Source organism: Xiphophorus maculatus, chromosome 20, assembly GCF_002775205.1.
Source record: "Xiphophorus maculatus strain JP 163 A chromosome 20, X_maculatus-5.0-male, whole genome shotgun sequence".
Classification (NCBI taxonomy): Eukaryota; Metazoa; Chordata; class Actinopteri; order Cyprinodontiformes; family Poeciliidae; genus Xiphophorus; species Xiphophorus maculatus.
In genome coordinates, this window is record NC_036462.1 from 3955953 (window position 1) to 3975830 (window position 19878).

Genomic DNA, 19878 nt, shown 5'->3' on the forward strand with positions numbered 1-19878 from the left:
AACAAACGCTCGCATTAACAAACGCTCGCATTAACAAACGCTCGCATTAACAAACGCTCGCATTAACAAACGCTCGCATTAACAAACGCTCGCATTAACAAACGCTCGCATTAACAAACGCTCGCATTAACAAACGCTCGCATTAACAAACGCTCGCATTAACAAACGCTCGCATTAACAAACGCTCGCATTAACAAACGCTCGCTTTAACAAACGCTCGCATTAACAAACGCTCGCTTTAACAAACGCTCGCATTAACAAACGCTCGCATTAACAAACGCTCGCATTAACAAACGCTCGCATTAACAAACGCTCGCATTAACAAACGCTCGCATTAACAAACGCTCGCATTAACAAACGCTCGCATTAACAAACACGCGCTTTAACAGGAAAAAGTACAAAAGACTATTTTCTTCCTCCTCTACTTCTACTGATGCTTTTTGTCAATAAAATCCTTGACATGTGATCTGTTAGTGTTCAAAAATCGTTATTAGCAAAAACTTATTATCAGAGACAAATGTATCAATTAATACATGTCAGCATATCCTGTTGCTTTATAACTTTGGTAACTCTGATATAAACTGTTGGGTCAGATTCTGGTTGGTGACCCGTTCTTGTTCTTTTAGTTCTTGGATCAAATCACAGTTTATCAGCTGGTCTTTAACTCGCCCGTTTTTCTCAACTCACTACGGATGCTAACAGAACTATGATCCTTCCTCAACACAGGTCCAAAATGTCAACCTTTACGTTTTTTGACTCATGTTACCTGCTGCTACGTCATGATGGAAGTTACAGAAACTGTATTTTCTGGAAGTTGCACTTTTTGTCATAGATTGGCAGGGCTTGCATATGCTTTTTATGTCTTCATGAAACGTTTTTGGACTCCTGCATTGAATGTTATTTCATACAGACTGACATGAAGCAGGAAATCTTTTGTGGGCTAAAAACAAGATGGTCAAAGCTTAGTAATTGTACGTTTAACAAGTTCTAAATGAATGTCACTTCTAGTCCAGTGCGACTTATATATGTCTTTTCCTCTTTATAACAATGTTTGCCTGATTCAGTTTATACTCTGGAGCGATTTGTAGTCTGGAAAATATAGTAGTACCTGCAGAACAACAGGTTAAAGTCTGAAAATAAAACTGAAAAATGCATCTTTTAAAAAATAAAAAATAATGTTCCTCAAGTTGAGTTGTAATGAAGATAAAACTGAACAAGGTCTGAATTTAAAGTGGCAAGTTTTTAATTACAGCAGCAAATAAAACTTTCATTTATTAACATTCTGGTGTTTTTGTGAGTTCATTAATTGTGCCAATTTAATTACTTTCATACTGATGTTCATTATAAAAAGGAAGCACACAACGTTGATATTGTCTCTGTAAATTACCATAAATTACAGAAATAAACAAAACAACCTGATTTTTGCCCTTAGGAAAGAAAGGAGATGCTATCCCCATATGCTCATAACTGATTTAAACAAGTAGAAATTAACAAACATATTTGGTCACCATAAATCCTTTTTATCTACACAGAAAGCTTTATTGATCCTTACACATTGTCAATTTAACACTTAACACATTTTTTGTCGAGTCCATTAGGTCCGTCATTTTCTAGCTGGCCTCTAAAACAAGCAGAATTTCCACATCCAATAATTGGATGAAAATGGTTTCATTTTGAAAGTTACAGTCCTACCTTTGCGCTCGCGATGACACCTTTTTAGTTTAGTGAAAATGGATAATAGCACCAGCAAGCTGAATGGTGCCGGGGAGCATCGTATTTCAGGGGCTTAATGGGAGACAGAGACCTGGGAAAGAAAGTTATTAGGATGATGCTGATGGAGACTTACGGATTGAAGGATCAGCGAGAGGGACAAGTAGCTCGGGTAAATCCACTGTGCCAGGTAGAGATCACGGCTAGCTGTTTGTGTTTGCATGTGTTTTTTTCAGGCCAGTTTAATCTTTTGCTTCAATATTTTCTTAGCTTCTAAAATAGTTCCTGTCTGTCTTATTTCAGTACGTCAAGAGCCAAATTGTTTCCTGGCTAATAAGTTAAATATAGTTTGTCAGAAATATTACAAAATACAATGTTTCACTATAAAGATGGAAACTGTGTTATCAATCTTAAAATCGTATCACAATGTGAGTGCTTCATATAGGTCAATATTGATCATTATTAATTTATTTTTTGTTTTAAATATCTGAAGTACTGCCAGTTAGACATATTCCTTCCTGTTTTACCCATTGTGCTCACTCAGCACCATTGCTTTTTATTTTTGAATAGTTATGAGCCACAGCAGCAAAACCTTAAACTGCTGCTGCTCAGGGCACTAAGGTTGTTGTTAGGTAACCAAAGAATGAGTGAGTGAGTTGCTAGGTAACCAAAGAGTGAGTGAGTGAGTTGCTAGGTAACCAAAGAGTGAGTGAGTGAGTTGCTAGGTAACCAAAGAGTGAGTGAGTGAGTTGCTAGGTAACCAAAGAGTGAGTGAGTGAGTTGTTAGGTAACCAAAGAGTGAGTGAGTGAGTTGCTAGGTAACCAAAGAGTGAGTGAGTTGCTAGGTAACCAAAGAATGAGTGAGTTAGTCGATTCTACCAACCTTGCTTAGCTGGCATTGGGAGGTTGAGAGACTAAACTCTTTTTTTCTGCCTACATTCTCCAGAATGCCCTGCGGTTCTGGATTGGAGTTCAGAAAAATTATTTAATATTCACTCAGACGTATAACCTATTGATATTGATCATGTGTCTGTTGCAGTATTTGTTGTTATTGATTCATTGTCCAGCCCTACATACTCAGGTGTGCTGTGCTTATTCTGTGAGTCGCGTGCTTTGTTGTTCTTTTTCCACAAATAACATTAACTAATTGTTGTTGGGTACATAGAAAGGTTTTGAGTGGAAAATGATGATTTTTTGTAATTCTTTAAAGTGAAAAGTCAGTGTTGCCCAGCAGCCGTTGGGAAACAGTTTATTTCTGGATAATTTTTGCTGCACCTGAAGGCTTTTGTACCAAACCTCTCTGCAGTGGAAGATGGTGCTGGGATGCTTAATTTCTACACACAGCACTTCCTGTTTTGGAAGTAGCTTTTCCACAGCTTCACAGAAAAGCAATTATTTTCCTAGTCCAGTTCAGCATAACATTAGGCTGCATGTAAGGTGATTATGGCTAATGGTAGTCATTTTGTTTGGCCGTAATGTGGCACTGCTGGGTAATTGAAGGTGAGTGCAGCAGAGAGAGAGTAATTTTTAACCTTTATGTTCTGAGGCAGGGTTGAACCTCTGTGCTGTTTTTTTCCCAGCTCATCTCGACTGCTGGCTGACGTTCCAGAGATCTTCTTTCTCTGTTAGCTGGCTGGCTCACTATATCACAATCAGCAGATATGCTACAGTGCAAACATGTCAAAATGGCCAATCATAAAAATCAATCTAGAAACAAATAATATTGATTATGTAAAATTAGCTAAAACCTCTAACAAGACAGAGCAGTTGTTGTGTATTAACAAACATTTAAACCAGATTTCTGAGCACAAAAAGGTTGTAAAAACATTTATTGGTAATATTCTTGGTCTCTATGGGTTATTATTTTAGGTTTTGACCATACTTGCATGTTTGTATGAAAAGTCAAACCTGGGTTTATGCTCACTTCAGTGTTTGACTCCCCCATTTAAAATACACTGCAGAATTATGATACACCCACCAATCTAACATATCTGCTGTACTTTGCATAATAATTTGTACAAAAAACAAGCGACTTCCAAGCTTAGACTCTGAAATTCCTTTAGTAAAAACCCTAAATCTCCCCATGCTTCCTTAAGCTGTTTTGTTTGCTCTACATGTTGGGCTAATATGTTTAATCTCCCTCTTGTCATTCTCAGATCTCCATCTGCACTCCTTTGTTGTTGTTTTTTTTTCAGCTCAGCTGAACTCGTAGTTTCCATTTTTCATGTCTGCGTTGTTGCTCTGCTAGAAAATGTAATGTCTCATATATTGGAAGGGATTTTTATTCAGACCAGAGAGAATTCATTGGCCTGGCTCTCCAGCGGTGAAATGAAGTTGAACTTGACCTCATGCTTCACAGACAGAAAAAGGAGATGCAGAAAGATGAACTTATCATCCAAAGCGGTTTCCACTTTGTTTCTAAATGCTGCCGGCAGAGATTTCTAACTCCAAGCAGCACGAGTGCATCCAGTTCTTAACCTTTAATGTTGAAAGGATTGCAAAGCATGCTATTTGCATTTTGACCCAGTGTATTTACATAGAGATTCCTTGTACACCGACGTTTCTTTGGGTTTTATTGGGTTTCTAAAGCTTAACTTTAAAAGCTGTGTAAGATTCATCTCATACTAATTGCTTTGATTTTAGCATGTTCAGCCATTACCATCCACTTGTAATTTAATACATAACTTAGTACTATAAGGATTTAACATCATTTATATTTCAGTTGCAATAATTGTTTGACTCCCCAGGATCTAATTGCTGAGGTTCTGGTGATGCGTCCTGTAATTAACGCAAACAGATTAAGATGTTCCTTACAGAAATCCAACGGCTGCTATAATTATGTTACTTTGGTTTGGTTGGATCTTGTAGTGAACTTGAGTAAAATATGTAAGGTTATTGTAGGTTCCTGTACATTTTCATCTTTGACTTACTGGAAGTTGAGTCTTTTGCAGAGTGTGTGCATAGTGGCCATTGTGTTGCGTGCATTGCTTATTGTTTTCATGGTAAAAATGGCACCTGCTATTTCCAGGTGTTCCTGACTCTCTGCCTGTGCTTCTTGGATCTTGGACTATTCCGCTGGTTATTCATTTGTCTCCTCTGTCAGAAGTCAGAGCCAGGCACCGGCTGGGTGATGCACGATTCCTCCAGACCTCGTGTGTAATTCAGTGGAACTCCAGTGCAAACAAATTTGATCAAGACTCAACCATCAGTTCATGAACCATCTCTGCATTCTTGCTCACATGCCAGAATGAGGACACACATACACACCTGACAATTCATAATGCACACTTTACTGAACTGCCACAGTAGAAATAGGGGTGAAGTCTTGTAGAAGGAATTAAGAAACAATAAAGGAACACTGGGAGCCCAAGTCATCCATAACTAAGTCTTAATAAAGTCAGAGGGAAGGAAGTAGGAACTTTATAATACACACACCGCCGAGCATGAAGGACTGCATTAACATACACATAGAGACAGCATAAAGGACCTTCAGACACGTGCACAAACTCCCAGCACACACACACCACAATGGTGTGCAGGTAACTCGGTACACCATTTTCTCTTACTTGCATAGTCAAACTCACATTTTCATGCTTGATAGTGTTGTCTTGTCACACACAAACCTACATGCACACACACACGCATATTTGTGCCTCTGGAGGTCAATAAATCCACCCATTAGCATTGAGATGTTCTCCATCATAGTCACTGTTGTGGAGCTGCTGCTATGAATTCATTTCATGCCTGGCTTAATGCATATTTGACCTTGGTGAGCTTATCATGTGTTTTCAAACACCCTAAACGTCACAATAAGGTCAGCACACCAACATGTCTCAATTTAGGTGAAGAAAAAAACAGGCATTTGCAATTCATGAAGCAGACTGTCTAACAAATGATGATGGTCAGCAGGCTGTTGAGCCTTTTAGGCAGTTTGGTGGATGTGAAGAACTCATGCAGCTGTTGCATCCTCTCTTATTGGAAAGTGACCCACAGCTGTTGTTACTTTAGGTCTAGCAGATTGGCAATGCACCAGAATTGTGGGGATGCAACATTCAGATTGAAGATGTAACGAATATAAGGTTGTGCTGTAAAGGTTCCAGGTGAAGTCTGAAGCCTCCCTGCAGCTTTCCGCACCATGAGTTTAGGAGTACCATAAATGTGTCTCTTAAAATAATCATCTTCAAACTAATCATTAGCCTGGATCTCACAACACGTTTATAACTGAGGAGGTGAAACGCCTTCAAGAAACTGTACGGTCTACGTTGAGTCTAATTTCATGCTGCAGTATGTAACCTTCGTATAAATAGTTTTCACATATTTGTTCAAATTTTCATGATGTGATGATAATAGAAGACAGATGATGTTTAAAAAAATAAAATGGTAAATGGACTGAACTTATATAGCGCTTTTCCAGTCATTTTGACCACTCAAGCACTTTACACTAGAGTCACATTCACAAGCACATTTATACACCGATATGCAGATCGGTAGGCAATTTGGGGTTAAGTGCCTTGCCCAGAGGCACATCGACATGTGGCAGGAGGAAGCTGGAATCGAACCTACAACCTTCCAATCGCAAGACGACTACTCTACCAAAGAGCCACAGTCGCCCCAAATAGAGTTCCTCTGGCTTCTACTCGGAAAACGGAGTTCACATTGAATTGTTTTGTATGTGAAACCAAGCTGATGAGGTTGTGAGTCAGCAAAACCAGTTGCATGGACTCGCATCAGCCAATGCTTCTACATGTTTAGCACTTCTAGAGTTTATTTCCTTCAGTGAAAGCAGCAGATTGTTGAAAAGGAGCATCATGTTGTATGACAGCCCAATATCTCTCTTAGTTGGTGTGTATTACACCAACCTCTGGGTCGACTGTGGTCATTTGATTAAAACTCTCTATTACACATATTTTCTTAGTTGGAAGTGCAAACACATTCATTAAAGAGAAAATAGCCACATGATGTATATGAAAACAAAAGTAAAAAGGCTCTATTTATTGTAAGATGATTCTTGAAAATGAATTTAAGAAATCTGTTAGGAAGCAGCAGTCTCACCTCAGGAGGATTGACCTGGCTGCTCTGGAAACAACTTAGAAAAAGTTTAATAATACAGAGAAGCTGAAACTGTGCATATGGGAAAAACACACAGCATAATTGAGAATCAACTAACACTGCTTTGATCTAAAAGGTCAAAGAGAGGTCATCACATTTATAACTAGTTAACTTTAATTTAAAGGCATTTCATAAAGATGTAGACTTCTTCAGGAGTTAAAGCCCCGAGACAAAACAATAAAGTTGCTGTTTTAATGGTTTTATTGAAGTCATTTGGATTCTATGGAGTACAAACCTGCTGACACAACACTGGACACAAACTCTTGCTTTGGTGCCAAATATCATGAAAAAAAAGTTCAGAGGATTTTAATCAGAGGAGAACTTTTCCTCCAGTGAACAAACTGACCTTTTTAAACTTCCTGCTCTTTTCTCTGCAGTTACACTCTTTTCCCCCTGGATGTCACATTCCCCTCCCTCATGTCTCACACTCTTCTGGCTCTTGTAGTTTTTCTCATAGCTACCTCTGACTGCTATCATAGCTACCTTTATCGCTACTATCATGTCTCACTAACTGCTTCTGTCATTTCTAGATTTATTTTAGACATGTATTGCTTTATCACCTTTCTTCTAACAAAACACAATTTTCTGGATTCTCTTGTTTAAGCCAAATTATCCTTAATTTATCACAGGAAACTGGTGTTTACATGGACTAATTGTAGAAGCTACCTCAGGCCACTAATAAACCAACAGAAGTTATTAACATGCAATTAGATCTATTAAGAAATCATGGAGTCATGCATTTTCATATCACATCTTTTTTCCTCCTTGAGACAAAAACGACGACACACTTTGCATTTATCCAGTCTATTGAGCTGACTGGATGTCAGTCACCTTAATACCTCAGCCAGCAGTGAACAGAATGTCATTTTATTTATTAAACACACAACACTGGGATTCTGACACCTCTATTAGAGACTCATTTCTTCTTTGCTGTTTCTGAACTTTTTGTTGGTTTTCTTCCATTTCTCCTTTCTGCTTTTGTCTATTACTGTAATGTTTATTTGCAGTTCATGTTTTACTTCTCAAAATAAAATAATAATCTCCTTGTCTGCTTGTCTGTCATTGTGTGGACAGATGGAAGCCAGCCGTCTCTTGTCCAGCCATCCCTGACATTACAGAGTTTTCCTTACGGAGGCTGTGAGTCTGTGGAGCTCTCCTACCAGAGCGGTACGTCACCTGGACCTGTCACCTTATCAAGTTTCTTGACACATTTGTTTTGAATCTGGGCTCTGTAAATGAACTGAACTAAGGTACAAGTCATATAATTGTACCTCATCTTAACATGCAACTGGTGTTTTGTGGTGAGAAATGGCAGCCATATTGGAGCTGAACTTTGGGTTTCTTGGTGAGCTCAAAGTTTAATGGTCAAAGTTCAGGGTTCAACTATTATTTTTGTTGCATTTCCAACCAGGAAGTCATTTTTCAGAGAACTGTAAATGTAAATCCACACAAACAATGGAACTATTTCTACCTAAATGTTTGACGTTTAATTTGATAAGTATTTTGACTGCTTCTAACAAACCCTTGACAGGCTAATTAGGGTCCATTAATGCCAAAGGAGTTGATCCAAAATAAGCAACTTTGTTTTTCACATTTTGTTCATTGAGTTCTGTCCAGATTATTTGAACAGTTTCTGTGAAAAACGGCTTTGATCTCATAGGTCAGTTCCAGGCAGGCCAGTTTCAACCAGCTATTCGAGTTGCAGATCTGCTGCAGCACATCACACAGATGAAATGTGGACAAGGATATGGCTTTAAGGAAGAATATGAGGTAAACACACACTCCCACTCACAAAACAAAGCATGCAGATGAGGTAAAGCAATATTTAGCTTTCCAGATATGGAAAGCTAAATATTGCTGCAAAAAAGCTTTTTATGCTTTCTTTAGGTCATATGAATTCAGATATGAGGAAGATACATCAGGTTAAATGTTTTTTATATTTTAAGAAGCATTAGCTCACTCTTGGCGTAGTTACACCACATTGAGGATTGTGTTTATTTCTAAATTTATTCTTCAATGTTGTAAAGTTTTTACATTTTCCCATGGAACATGCTTCATTATTAGGGAAAAATAATAAACATAAACTATAAAAATGTTGTTAGTGAGTTTGAAGAGTGCTAGTTACAGCCAGAAAATCCTACTTCAACTTTCTTCTTTCAAACCCATTAGAAACTGGGACAAAACTCAAGGCTAGCGAAGAAGTAGGCCCTCGCTTTGAAGCACAAAGATAAAACCATGTTAGAACTTATGCTTTTTAAAATCCTTTAGTTTTATAAAGCTTGAAATACTGATTCTCCACAGACTCACACTAAGTTCTCAATTGAACATGTTCTAATCAGTGGTGATTAGATTGTTTCATTTCAGCAGTTGCTGAAATAAAACAAATATGGGAGGCAACTTTGGTGGAGTGAAATCAGAACCTGGTGGGTAATGAAAGGACCAGATATTCAGAACCTTTCCTGGTTAAGCAGGGTCAGTGGGAAACCCACTGTCAATCAAAAAGTGAGAGGGAAACACAGACAAGAACTTAAGCCTTAAAAAAAGATGTGCAGGTTCACAAACTGTGACTTATGAATTTGTGTCTCTGCAGTATCTGTATTTGACATTTGACCCTGTACTTTTGTGTCATTAAAGAAAAGTCTAAAGCAAAAATACAACAGGTCATTTAGAGTTTGGTGTGTGCACTCTGGGGAAAACTTTAAGTCCTACAGCAGTGAGAAACACAGAGTGAAAAGAAACAAGATTATAAACGGATCATTTGGAGATTAAACTATGGCATGGATGTATCTTAAATAATGCAAGAAACATTTAATCTTTTAGATTGTAAAACCTGAATGACTTTTATTGCAGCAAGCTCCGACTTTTTGTGTGAGTTAAAGAGCTTCGAATAGGGTCAGGTGTTTTCACCAGTTCTACCAAATTCCTTGTATTGACAACAAGAAGTTGATAACAGAAATCACAGCACATTATCCACAATAAGCAACACTTTTGATGTAATGTGTTAGTAAATTTATGGGACTTAAAAATATGACAGAAATGGTGGAAAACAAATGTACTGAATAAAATATAAATGTTCCCTCAAATGGAGGCACCATATGAAAATCTGAAGTGTGCAATTTAAAACTAAGACGTCTTACTTTTCTTTCTGATATTTGTTTAATTAGAACTCAATCAATTACTTTAAAATAAAATTAAAAACCAATTTTTGAATCCAGAGGGTTCCTCAACATTTTGCAGTATTAAGTCCTTCTGCATATTTAAGCTGCTTGATTATTCTCTGAGTTGATTAGTTGCCTTTCATGAAGGTGACAGTTGCCATGTGAGACAAAGGGGTCATATTTATTATTAATATATGACCAAGCTGATAGAGAACAAATTAATTGTGAGCTTCATTTTCAGTTTTTCCTTCCTCTTTTTTCAGTGTTATCAACATTAAACTAATTAATTTAATGCACCATTTATTATGGAACATTTTCAAATTATTGCATTGTCTTCTTTAACTTATTTACTTTTCTTCTTTCCTCTAATTTATTATTCTGCTTGGCTATCCCCCTTCCTCTGTCCTTTAAAATCTGTCCTGATTTATTTCTTTGTCTCTGAAGATAAATGTTAGGAAAGGAACCAGGAAGAGTCTGTTTTCATCTCCTTCAGCCTCCCATTCTCAGAAGAATGAATATTTTCTATTACCAACTCTGCATGCGTGTTGAAAATTGTCCCTCCGTGATACTGCGACTTATATTTTCATTTGCTTCTTGTCATTTCGCTTCAAACCCACTGATACGTTTCAGGGGAGAGAAAATGTGATTTATTCTTGAGTGTGTGTGAGTCTGTGTGTAACAAGGGGACACACACACACACACACACACACACACACCCCACACACACGCAGAGTGGGACTTCTTTTTTTATGATTCCACTTGTCTCCAGCAGCAACTGATTTTATCCACATTAGAAGACTTTGTAAGTTTATCTTCACAATATTTTGTTCAACGTATTTTCTCCTCTATTTGCTGGAAATGTACATCCATACTTATTTCTTCACATCTAAAGCTTCTGTGTAATGAATTAGCGTCCACCACAAATGGCTGCTATGAACAGCTTTTACTTTTCAATGTGAGCATACAGACACTGTGCTGTGAATGACATATTCTGAAAATGTGTTTTTTTCCGGACTGTAGTTAAATTTCTCATATCTAAAGCATAAAAGTCAAAATTTCTGTTTTTGGTTTAATATTTCAGAATATATTTCATCCGCAAATCCTAAGATATAATAAATATTGCGATTATAAACGGCTCTAACAGCAACAAAAAAAGGAGAAATACTTATAACAATACAATACTCTAAACTAAAGCAGTGTTTCTCAACCTTTTTTGGGCCAGATGAAAAGACGTACAACAATGTTTAAACTTTGATCCATTTGCTCTGCAACATTAAAACATAAATAGAACTGCAAATACATTAATCATAACTCTTCTTCTCTTCAGTGTTTCTGACAGTTTCTGGTGGTGCAGCTCTGTGCTGCCTTCAAGAGAATGGGACATCGGAGTATTATCCATAAAACTTCACCCACATGGCATAACTGTGCAAACCAGAGCTTTCAGTGGGAAAACAAAAGTTCCAAATCCTTTTAATTCCATACAAATATGGGATAGAAATATGGATGATATTTTTCAATGACCTCTCTATTGATTTATAGATTAATAGTTTTACTGGACAGAAATTACAAAGAACAAAGCTGGTTTTTAACCAAGTCCTAATGAGTCAAATTGAAAGTGTCATGAAGTCATCATGACATTAACACTGACATGAAAAATAACATTGAAGAAATAAATATATCAAATCTAATTAAAAACATAAATAAGTGATGAGTTCCTTACTGTTATGGTGTGTAAGATGTATTTATTCTTATTACTAGATGTGGTCCCAACAAACTCATGGCACTTCAACAATATTATTTTACCTTTTATCTGAAAACAGTGTCTCTTTATTCTTGCCATACAGTCCTCTGTATTAATTATTGCTCCAAAGGTCTTGCCATACCAGCTTATTGCTCTGTATTTAATATAGTTTCTCAGTTTATTCTTGCATTTTGTTCTTCATTCATTTCCATTTAGTTTTCTCTGATTAGTATTATCCTCTCTTGGTTTATTGTTACGTTCTCTTTAGTTTCTTTCTTTTAAGTTTTATTTTATCGTGTATTGACGCTCACCATCATGCCATTCACCTGGCGCCGCCTAATCATCATGTGTTTCATAATGCATGTTAAGGTATAATTGTTGTTAAACTTTTTCAACAGCCAGTGTCAGAGTAGAAAGAGTTTCAGTTCAGAAGAGACTCCAAAATCATCCTGAATGTTTAGTTGGTACTAAACTTGGCATAAAGTCAATTGTCCCCTAATGCAGTGAATTTGGTTCCACTGGTTGCCTGGAAGTCATTTTAGTAGTTTTTTGTTTTACTCCCATCACTGTCAGAATTACCCCGTTTGAACTGAAATCGTTATTTTTAGACTGTTAATTATCTGAGATTTTGTTTTCAGATTCAGTGGAAAGTTATTTTTCTTACAGACTGCTAATAATAGATACAAAATATTTTGTAAGATGAATTTTTAAGTGGTCTGTGTCATATCGACATTGCACTGGTTGGTCCGTTGAGTTTAGCAACCTTTGTGCACCTACATGGTCCATCAGTCACTTTAGTATGAATGTTAGAAACAAAGTCAACAAAACAAGACAAAAATATTTCTTAAAACAGATCTTAAAAAGTTCAACTTTTCATCTGTCTTTAAAAGATTCTTGTGACGTCTGGTGCTCAGATGTAGAATAGAAAGAAATAAGGGGCTTTGATGCTTTTAGATAAAATTTTTCCTTCTGAACTTCAGGGCAAGAAACAGCAAGTGAACTGACTCAGATGTGAATAAATGACTGTGAGGGGAAATAAAAATGTCCTTTTGCCTCATAAATGTAGCCCACATCTCAGCACAGCTGCAGTGCTTCACTTATGTATTTATGTATATGGTCACATTTCGGTCCCCAGTGCAGTGGCTCTCGGTGTGCCTCTGTCTGCTTACACACCCCATATGGCGTCTTTTTGTCCCCGTCTCTGTGTGTGATGTGACCTACTGTGTTGAAACCGATTAACCTCACTAACATTGACGGCAGCCACATTGTCAACATTTTGCTCTCCAGTGGGAATACACTTCTTCCATTTCAAGTAAAATCCAACTTATTTTTTAAATGTGGCACCTGAAACATATCAAGCAGCCATTATGTTATTGCAATGCAAAGGGCACATTGCAGCTTCAAATTTTTGGTACATTTCTTGTTTTTCTCCTTCTTTTACTGTCTAAATGTCCAGTTCTCTACCTCTTAGAGTTGGAAGACATGTGGCTTGATTGGGCATAGTGCTCTATGACATTCGGTAGAAGGACATTGCCCATATTTCCATTTCTATATGTAGTTTCTTCATTATTTTGTTTATTTTCAACCCAAAACTCAGGGGCAGTATTATGTAACATTTACTTTTTTGAGCTTTCCATCATGTTATAATGTTATTCTCCCATCAAAAACATGCCTGGAGTGTTGCCTTGATTCGTTCATGCATGTTTGAGAAATTCCTTAATCTCCATGGCAACCATTCAGCTGTGAAAAACACCTGAGTGGACCTACCTCCACTTTCAAGGACGAAGTTCCACCTCAGGGGAAGCGTCCACCCCAGAGCAGCCTTCCCCTGCGACCGCCCCACTCAGCTCCTAAAGACTAGCCAACAGCAATTAGCAAACACCTGGTGCAACTGCACATCCATTGAACTTATTTTACGAGCTACTTCTGAGTGCAACACCTGTAAAAACGTTGTTAAAGGGTTAATCAAGGAGTGATGTGATGACTTCCTGGAGGCAGAGTTTAAGAAAGCAGGTTTTAAAGAGACAGAGGTTCAGGCTCAAGGTGTTAAAACAAAGTAACATTTCAAGTCAAATTTGACATATTTAGCATTTTTATGACAACTGAAATGTTTCCCAAGCACATATATCCATTTTATAGTACAATCAAGTGACATTTACCTACAGTTGTTTTTATATACAGCATAAAAATGCTGTGTATATCAAACATGACTTAAAATAAGTTTGACTTAGACCAGGTGTTTGCTAATCGCTGCAACCATTAGTGAGGAAGCAGAGAGGGAGGCATTAAAGTAGTGTTCTTTTTGTAAGCCTACTTTAATGCTTAAAAAAATAATAATGCAAATTAAAAAAAAAAAAAAAAACACCAAAACATAATTGCAGTAAGTAATTAATCAATTAATCGCATGATAAATTAAATGAGATTGATATTCTGTTGTTTACGGAGACAACATAATCCATTGTATTTAGGATTTTGATTATATTTGTTTTTATTTCCATTTAATGAATTGCATTTGGTGGCTGCGTTAAAATATCTTCCAGTTCAGCATAAGGTGATGTTTACAAAAACATTTATTGATCTGTGAGAGGGTGAACTGGCATTCTTATATCAATTCAATGTTGTCTCAGAACAACAATATTATTGTTTATTGCAATAATTTATAGTCCAGCTAAATTTGTTATTGTGACAGGCCTAGTTATGTTAAGCATTCACATGGTTAAAAACACACAGAGAACTTTAACATTTCTCTGCATATTTTTGTATTAGCATAGAAACAAATCTACAGTATTTAAAACTGAACTGACTTATGCTGCTTTTACAGACAAAAATATACAAACTCCAAATTCCATGTGCCAGAATCAATTTTCTGCTTGACTAAGCGATATGTTTAGGTGTCTATTTTTCTGTCTCATTGCATTTATTGTGTGTGTGTGCATGTAGGTCAGATCACTGTCTGAAAGTGAAAGCTGTTGTCTGGCCTTCTTAAGCCCTTAATGGACTCAAAAACGGGGCTGTTCACTTGTCCCTACTGGGACATTTTGAGCATGTGAGTGACCTGAGAGCGTTGGAGGAGTTGTTCTAAAATAGTTCAGTGTCCATATGGCAGCCTTTGAGAGTTGGGGTTTAGTTGCTCCACAGATGCTTGCAAAGGACGTTTTTGTCATATTCTCTTTCACTCAAAGTGCATTCAACAAGAAACTAAAATAAATGCGTTTATGATCACACATACATTGACTGTGGTGTTAGTACAGTAGTTTGTTCACGAAAGTGCATGATGAAGAATGCATAAAGCAGAAACCCCCATTAGAGCGGCTCATGCATGTTTTGTCCTTGCTACGTCTGAAATGCTCGTCACACAGGCCAGCGCCTCAGCAGGGAGGACGGACAATCTGTCTTTTCCCCTCTAACAAAGGAATGAGTAAATATTCTTTCACTGGAACCCAGGAGAGCAATAAATACAAACTTTATTCTCTCCTTTCTTTTTCAAAACACTCTACAATTTGAAAACACAAAATCTTGCCCAGTATTTTTGATTTAGTTTCTAGGGCCAATAACAAAACTAACAGGGTCTTAATTCTAGTCTTAATTCAAGTGTAATAGGATATTTACGATAGGAACTAAACCACAATGCTTGGGATTTTTTTTTTTTTTTTTTGCTTAATGCTGTTTGGGTTTTGGCAAAAAGTGGAAGCTTTAGCAGGTTACCACTACAAAAGCTGGAAGAGGGAACTGGTCCTGTTTTTTTATTTTTGGAGTTCACAAACATCCCAGAAGATACCTGACTTCTCTGAACTATTTCTAATTTACCTCTGAATAAAATGTTTTTATAAGATTAATCAGATTGTAATTGTAGTGAGAGTTTAAACTCTATCTTTGGTGTCACAAGTATTACAGAGTGATGCCTCTGCAATACTCTGCATATTCATGTTGCAGTTTCAACTCACGCCAGCCAAAGTGTTGCTCCATGAGCTCCGGGGTTCCCACCATATGTACATGCATCTTATTGTGTGTTCCTTCTCGGTTTCATGACAGTTTGTGTTTGTGCACACATCAGCCCATGCATGTCCACATGCGTCTCTGCAGGCCCTGGCGGAGGGACAGACAGCACCTTGGGAGACAGCCAAGAAGGATGAGAATCGCAACAAGAACCGCTATGGCAACATCATCGCATGTGAGTACTGCACCGACTTTAATGAAGACAGGTTAATTTGTTTTACGGAGAGCCTTAAATCATGTTAAGGTTTCATTGTGTTTCAGGCCAGATGGGTGTGGTTTAATTTGGTTTAATTTTGCTCTTTTAACTGTAGCAGAGTTCAAATCATCACAGCTGTTTTCTGTGAAAGAGCAAGAAAGGGACTAAAAATTACTTAAAGAAAATTTAAAAAATAAAGAAAGAAATATTCAAGGCTTTTGTACAATTTCTTTCGGCAAAACAAATAAAACAACTCCCCTGGGTTTCTGCTGCTGTGTGGTGCTGGCTCTTTTGGGACAAGTCTCTCAGACATTATTTATCAAATACCTGGAAGTATTAGAAAGCTTCCCTTGCTGGTAAGATCATTTCACAGTGAATCCACTGTGGTTTACAGTAGCTGTCTAGTAAAAGTTGCATCTAATCAAGGTCCCAGAGCCTGGAGCCAGAGTGAAAAGGCATTTGAAGTCCAGCGTGAAGTTTGCGCAGTCAGTGGTGATTTGAGGTGCCATGATGTCTGCTGGTTCTGGTCCACTGGGTTTTCTGGACTCCACAGTCAACACAGCCATCTGCCAGGACTTTTTAGAGCCCTACAAGTTTCCTTTTGCTGACAAGCTTTATGGAGATGCTGATTTTGTTTTCCAGCAGGACTTTGTACCGACCCACATTGCCAAACGCACTGAAAGCTGGTCCAATGATCCTGGTGTTATTGGCAGCTAACTAACCAACCAGAACCCAAAGAGAATCCATGAGGCATTCTGAAGGGGAATATAAGACGCACAATATTTTCTAAGACACAGAGGATGTTTTTTTATCTTCCAGCCTGAGAAGGCCTTCATGAAGATTTGAGTTTTCTTCCTAGACATGTTGTCTGTTTGATATATTTAAGTAGAAATTTTGGTTGCAAATCATAGAACTGACTCAGCATGGTCTGCAGAAAGAGCAGTACCTCTTATTTGGTTAAACGTTTTTTGAGCAACAAAGTCAAACAATTTAAACTGCAACACTCCTTGAAAGAAGCAATATTAAACTGATTAAACTTATTGGGGTAATCTCAATTCAAATACAAAGTCTGTTATAGCTGCCCCTTATTCTTACAGTGAAACATTGTGAGAATTGTTGTTTTCATTATCCTACAATAAGCACATTGATACTTCTATTTTTATTTTACTGGATAAATTATAAGGCTGTTTCTTTGACACATTAATTTTAAGCTATTAACTACATAGATTTTAACACATGGGAAATGTTAATGCAGCTAATTCCATTTTATTTTTCTTACATGCAAATGGAACATCTGTAAACAACCTGCAAATGATGAAGCCGCTGCTCTGGAACCACCGGAGGTTAATCTGGCTTCAAAAAATGATCTGATGGGACTCTGGGAAAGAGCATTGTTGTGTTCAGGTTGTGGTAAAATGAGTCAGCAGAGCAGATCAAATATTAAAAAGCATCTAATGTCAACTACAACTTTACATCAATCGGATGGTTCAATCATCTAAACAGATTCAAAACAAAAATTATTTTATTGTACAGCCCATATGTTTATTTATTCAATAATTTATTTTGCAAAATGCCTTTTTGAATTGATTGATCTTGGTTAAAATGCAATTAATTCATTACAGACCCTGCAAATAAGTCAATTTATTTTCTAATCTAGTCCCACCACTAATAAAATCGTTATTGCACAAAAATATCTGCAATGTCTGGGGTGCACAAAGAAGCATTATTGGAGATCCTTCCTTCTACCTCTGCCTTCTTTATAACTATATACACATCTTGTAGATTTTTTAAAAAGTCCTACACAGTGCACATTTCTTTTGATCTGAATATGCTATTTTTCATCATTTTTAAATTTGGATATTCAGAGATAAATTGTGACGTGCGTACAATAACATATTTATATTCTATTCTATTTTAATCTACAACAATATGAATGTTTCATGTTTGTATATGCAAGAAAGAATTGAAACTGTTCATTAGAAAAAACGGATTTCCTGGCTTTGCTGCCTGCCTTCTGTCTTAATGCACCTTTAAACATCACTGATACTTGGATTTCAAACTTGTGTAAGTTTAATACAGGAAACCTAGTAAGAAATTGCTTTCAGTTTGCAGAGGGATTTTCTTTCAATCCTGCCTGATGATCAAAGGCTGCAGCTGCTATTTTATTCACAGAGACTTTTGTCAAAATGAGCCTTCATTTCGGTGCAAAGACGGACTGCAGCAATGATATTCGGAGTGAGGGACTGCATGTAGGATTAGTGTGTGTGGTTGTTGGTGTTCATTAGCATTTGAATATAACGGTGTGTCCTTTTCCGTGCACCAGCGATGTCCGTCTGATTGAACGTTCAGTCGTTGTTTGCTTGTTATCTTGCATAAGGAAACCTTATGTCTCTATTACGCTGGATCAACAACGGATTGTTTGATTTAAGTTTTAAAAGGTTTTATGGTTTACTTGTTTGCCACCAGGAGCAGCATGATCCATATGCACAGCATTTTAGGCTTCATATTTTACGGTTAGTGCGTATTAGTGTCCACAGGCCTGGGACTGTGTACATATTTCATTATGAGGGTTTAGATGTCACGGCAAAGACACTGCACTAACCTGAAGGCTTTAATATGAAACTTAGCGCTGGAATGAAATAGCCTGTCAAAGACTTGATAGCCAACAGGAATTATGATAAATTTGCTATTAGTACAAATCCTTTAATTACAAGACCCTAGTAATGGAAACTGTCCATCTTGCTTGCTGTGATTGTACAAAGGCTAATTTTCTTGAGAAAATGTTTTAAAAGGCCCTGGGGGAAACGAGTTTGTGCCGTGTCTTTATTAGAACATGTAAATGTGGTGAGACAGGCGGATTGACTGTCTCCAGCTCTCACAATGGAAACAAGCTTTTTTCCTCTTATGCAAGGCTAAAATCACCTCTCCATGTCTGGTATTAAGCTTTAAGAGGTAAAGTGTCCTATTTTTACATGAAAAGTACATCAAAACATTCCTCAAATCTTGTCTGACGAAATGGTTAGTGGGCTCTTTGATTCCACCTTGAGGTTAATCAGAGGAAGCATATTCTTGTGTGTTCAGGCTGCATCATAAAGTGTTATTGCAAACAGATTTGACTGAAGCTTGAACTTGTGTATTGTATATGTGATTCATGATCAGAAGCCAATTTCACCATCCTTATTTATAGTTTGCTGATTTAAAATTATACCAAGAGTTTGGTACTCTTGTCTGTTTTGTTTTTTAAGGGGCAGTATTGTGTAAATTCATATTATTTTTTAGCTTTATTTCATGTTATAATGTTATTCTCTCATCAAAAGGCATGCCTGTAGAGTTGATTTGATTATTTCATGAGTGTTTAAGAAATATTTGAATCTCCTGTTTGGGTTTGTAAAAAGCTCTGGGGAACTAAGCGCTGCCTCCAAACTGCGCCTCCTCCACTCAGCCCCTTCAAACTAGCAGCTTCAGCAGTTAGCATACACCTGCTGGAACTGTGCTCATTATATGAACCATTTCTCAGTCCAGTGCTCAGACGTAGGTTTGTAAAGATTTAATAAAGGAATGTTGATGAGAAGATGTCAACATGAGGCAGAGTGCCGGAAAGAACAGGAGCTTCTTAAAGAGACAGAGGTCCAATTTCAAGGGATCAAACTGCAAAGTCATGTTTGATATGCAACATTTTTGTAACAGCGGAAGCCGGCATAATTATTGATTGTGCTATAAATGATACTCTGTGGCTGGAAAATCCATGGTAAATACTGCCTCTCCAAAGGATTTTCATTTTGTGTAAAAACTCTTTGGGATGAGAATGAACACTGACTAACAGACTTTGACAGAATGAGCTGTGACAGTTTGGTATGAATACATACAGTGTTGCATCTCGGCTGTTTAGAAACTGCAGAGAAAAGAGACATCTGTTTTGTTTAAATTTATAGTCAAACACCGACTTCATATTCAAGTCAGTGTCGAAA

The 19878-nt window shown here is 37.2% G+C and overlaps 1 protein-coding gene across 12 annotated transcripts in view; it reads left to right on the forward strand.

Moving 5' to 3' along the window:
• Positions 1-19878, forward strand: part of ptprt (protein tyrosine phosphatase, receptor type T) — a 316939-nt gene that overhangs the window by 255011 nt on the left and 42050 nt on the right. For all 12 annotated transcript variants that reach the window (XM_023325145.1, XM_023325149.1, XM_023325147.1 and 9 more), the window contains 3 exons: positions 7894-7986; positions 8480-8589; positions 15802-15889. In XM_023325145.1, the coding sequence (XP_023180913.1) occupies positions 7894-7986; positions 8480-8589; positions 15802-15889 (291 nt within the window). The remainder of the gene's footprint in view (positions 1-7893; positions 7987-8479; positions 8590-15801; positions 15890-19878) is intronic.